The sequence below is a fragment of the Bos taurus genome, chromosome X, assembly GCF_002263795.3.
Source record: "Bos taurus isolate L1 Dominette 01449 registration number 42190680 breed Hereford chromosome X, ARS-UCD2.0, whole genome shotgun sequence".
Classification (NCBI taxonomy): Eukaryota; Metazoa; Chordata; class Mammalia; order Artiodactyla; family Bovidae; genus Bos; species Bos taurus.
In genome coordinates this window covers 94,029,541-94,032,754 of record NC_037357.1, presented here as the reverse complement: position 1 = coordinate 94,032,754, position 3,214 = coordinate 94,029,541, and the positions used below count along the sequence as shown (strand labels likewise).

General features: G+C 46.7%; 1 protein-coding gene across 3 annotated transcripts; it reads left to right on the top strand.

The window, feature by feature from the left end:
* The first annotated feature begins 411 nt into the window (after positions 1-411).
* On the top strand, positions 412-2,294 carry SPIN2 (spindlin family, member 2). Of its 3 annotated transcripts, none has more exons than XM_005228241.5 (2): positions 412-659; positions 1,346-2,294. In XM_005228241.5, exon 2 carries the CDS (start codon positions 1,348-1,350, stop codon positions 2,122-2,124), a length of 777 nt encoding a protein of 258 aa, XP_005228298.1. In that variant the 5' UTR covers positions 412-659; positions 1,346-1,347; the 3' UTR covers positions 2,125-2,294. The 3 variants fall into 3 exon arrangements, with proteins under 3 accessions (XP_005228298.1, NP_001073238.1, XP_024843588.1); NM_001079770.2 differs by having other exon boundaries at positions 1,326-2,294; XM_024987820.2 differs by having other exon boundaries at positions 412-696; positions 1,326-2,294.
* The last annotated feature ends 920 nt before the right edge of the window (positions 2,295-3,214 follow it).

Below are 3,214 nucleotides of genomic sequence, written 5' to 3'. Positions count from 1 at the left end.
TTAAACGGCAAGAAACGCCATTTTCCGTATATAGAGACTAACATCGGGAAGGGCACAGGAGGGAAAGAGAAGGGAAATTCTTGGAAAATGGAAAAACAGATGGGGCACGGACACTGCGGTAGGGGTAGGGTGGGGAAAATGGGAGCCCCTGATCTGGAGACAGAACGCAAAGCTGGTTGGGGTGGGGCGTTGTGGGTTTAGCAAGGCGCCTCCAGATTTTGGAAAGGCGTGGAGCCGAGAGATAGAAACACCTCCCAGGCACAGGGCAGAGGTGGGCCTGAGAGTGGAGGAGGCGGGGAGGGTGGCAGTGTTTGGGAGGAAGGGGCGGCCTCTCTCCTGGCAGGAAGCTGCGCGATGGTAAGAGGGAGGAGACTGCGGCTGCGGCAGCGGCTTCTGGGATCCCGATGTGGCAGAGAGGCCGTCACCGTCAAGGAGGTGGAGGGCCCGCGAGCCCAGTGTTGGAGACACTGCCGCCATCCTCTTCGTCAGCCCAGCTGTCTTCCTAGACACGCTCCTCGCCTAAGGATCCTTCCCTCCCAGCTCTTGCAAACTCCGAACTCGTCGCCTGCTGATCCTCTTTCACCACAGGTTCACAGCGGAGGCAGCAGTGAGGTGTCCGATTTGGACACGTGAGACCTGCGGTCCCCCGACTTGGGGAGGTGGGCGCTGGACTAGAGAATCGGAGGATGCGGGTTGGTGGGTGCCAAGAGGGAAAATTTGGGTTCTGTGCTGGAATGGAAGTTGAGGGAGACTGAGAAAGGTGATTTGGGGATGGGGGATGGGGAGAAGTAGAGCCGAAGAGCACCTGGGTGGTAATAAAGGTGGTCCCAGAAAGAGAAAGAGATTTGTTCTGGGCACCCAGCGGAAAAATGGGGTAGACCAGGAAGAGATATGAAGGAGAGTTGAACAACAGGCAGAAGGAATGGGGATCGGAGGCAAGACAGATGAAGAGCAAATGATAGTGAGCAGGGGGAAAGGGTACTATGTTAATCTAAATGGAGAGAATGAGTGGGAGCTAATAAATGATGAATATTTGTATTTGATATGGGGAGTCTAAGATGGCAACAGAGGTATTAACCAAAGGAGCCTGCTCCCTCTTGCTGGGGGCTCAACAACCAAAACTATCACCTTTCCAACCCTTCAGCACAGCCAAATAAGTTTGGAAGGAGGACACTGCAGGCAAACATCCAATAATATTTTGATAGCCAGCATCTCTGCTGGACATCCAATAACTTGGATGGCAATACATATACCTGATGCCCAGGGAATTTGCAATGCAGAGAAATAAAATTTCACACTACAGTACACTAAATATTTCTCCCTAGCCTCTTTCCTCCCCTTGCAGGTATGAAGACACCTCACAAAAAGGCAACTGCAAGGCAGCAAACCAGGGAAATTGTTGATGACCACACCTTGTCTGCAAGTATGAGGAAGAAAAAGATTTCTCAAAAGAAACAGAGGGGCAGACCTTCCTCCCAGACGCGCAGGAACATCGTGGGCTGCAGAATTTCACATGGATGGAAGGAAGGTGATGAGCCCATCACCCAGTGGAAAGGAACCGTTCTGGATCAGGTGCCTATAAATCCCTCTCTTTATCTGGTGAAATATGATGGAATTGACTGTGTCTATGGACTGGAACTTCACAGAGATAAAAGGATTTTAAAGCTTAAAATCCTTCCTGATAAAGTGCCATTTTCTCGAGTCAGAGATGTGCACCTTGCAAATACCATAATTGGTAAAGCTGTTGAACATATGTTTGAGGGTGAACATGGTTCTAAGGATGGATGGAGGGGGATGGTCTTAGCTCAAGCACCCATCATGAAAGCGTGGTTTTATATTACCTATGAGAAAGATCCTGTTTTGTACATGTACCAGCTTTTAGATGATTATAAAGAAGGTGACCTCCATATCATGCCAGAGTCAAGTAAGTCTTCTCCAAAAGAGAGAGAGCCAGAAGGAGTTATAGATGGCCTCATAGGTAAACATGTAGAATATACCAAAGAAGATGGCTCCAAAAGGACAGGCAAAGTCATTCACCAAGTTAAAGCCAAACCTTCTGTGTACTTCATTAAGTTTGATGATGATTTCCATATCTATGTCTATGATTTGGTGAAAAAGTCTTAATGGTTAGGGTAAACATTGTCACGTATATGTAGGCAAATATATGATTTGGAGAAACACAAAATATGTTGCTTTTCAGTGTACTGAAAGTATAGGGGTCCCTAATAACCCATCATCATTGCCAGCAAAACTGTTGTTTTGTTCTAAAAAAATATAAGTTTATGTAGCTATGACATGCTGTGTGTAAGGAATTTGTCATGGTGAAAAGGTTGGGTGTGTTTGGTTGAGGGGACATGAAAGGAAGGAACAAGTGTAAATTCAGGCTGTGAATAAAGTTCAGCTAGTATCATAATCAGTCATCTAAAAATGGAACAGGACTTAGCTGGTCTTGTCTAAGGAGAGGAGAGGAGAAGGAACTAGAGATGGATTGTGGGGGAAAGGAAGAGAGATGGCTGCTTAAGAAAGGATATGGGAAGGGGTCAGAAATGGAGAGGCTTCTAGGGGGAGGGATAACCTAAGAGGGGGAGGCAGCCAACTGGGGGGTGTTGAAGAATAACAGAGAGTGAAATCTTGGGGTTGAGAGGAAACCAGGATAAATTGAGTAAAGAGGGACACAAATACATTTAGAAGAAGTTCAGGGCAAGGGAGACAAAGATAAAGTTGGCAGAGATCTGAGGAGAAGCTAAAAGGATACTCTAGAAGGGGAGGAACACTAAGGAAGGAGAATTCTCCTCCTTCCACAGAGGGAGTGAAAATAGAGAAAATGGCATGAGGTGTGGGGTCCATGAGAGATTGGAAGACCCAAGAAAAATAGCACTTCTGGCAGTATCCAAGTTGCCCTCTTTAGCTCTGTGCACAAAGAATGTGGCAACAAAGAAACCAGATGGATTGGAGCTTCTCTAGAGGGAAATTTTGACAGAAATGTCTCAGAATTTAATCAGGAGCCAAGTTTATACATAAAAGACTTTTATTATATCAGGGAGTTCATGCCACACCTGCTGAGCAGAGCCCAGCCCTCAACCTAAACACACTAGCATGGTGCTCCACAGCAGGGGGCTGTAGGCAGTTACCTTATATTTTCCAGAGGACCCAGGGGCAGTAAATCTCAGACCTGAAGTTCTTGGTTCACTTCCTCTACACTGAATAAATGATT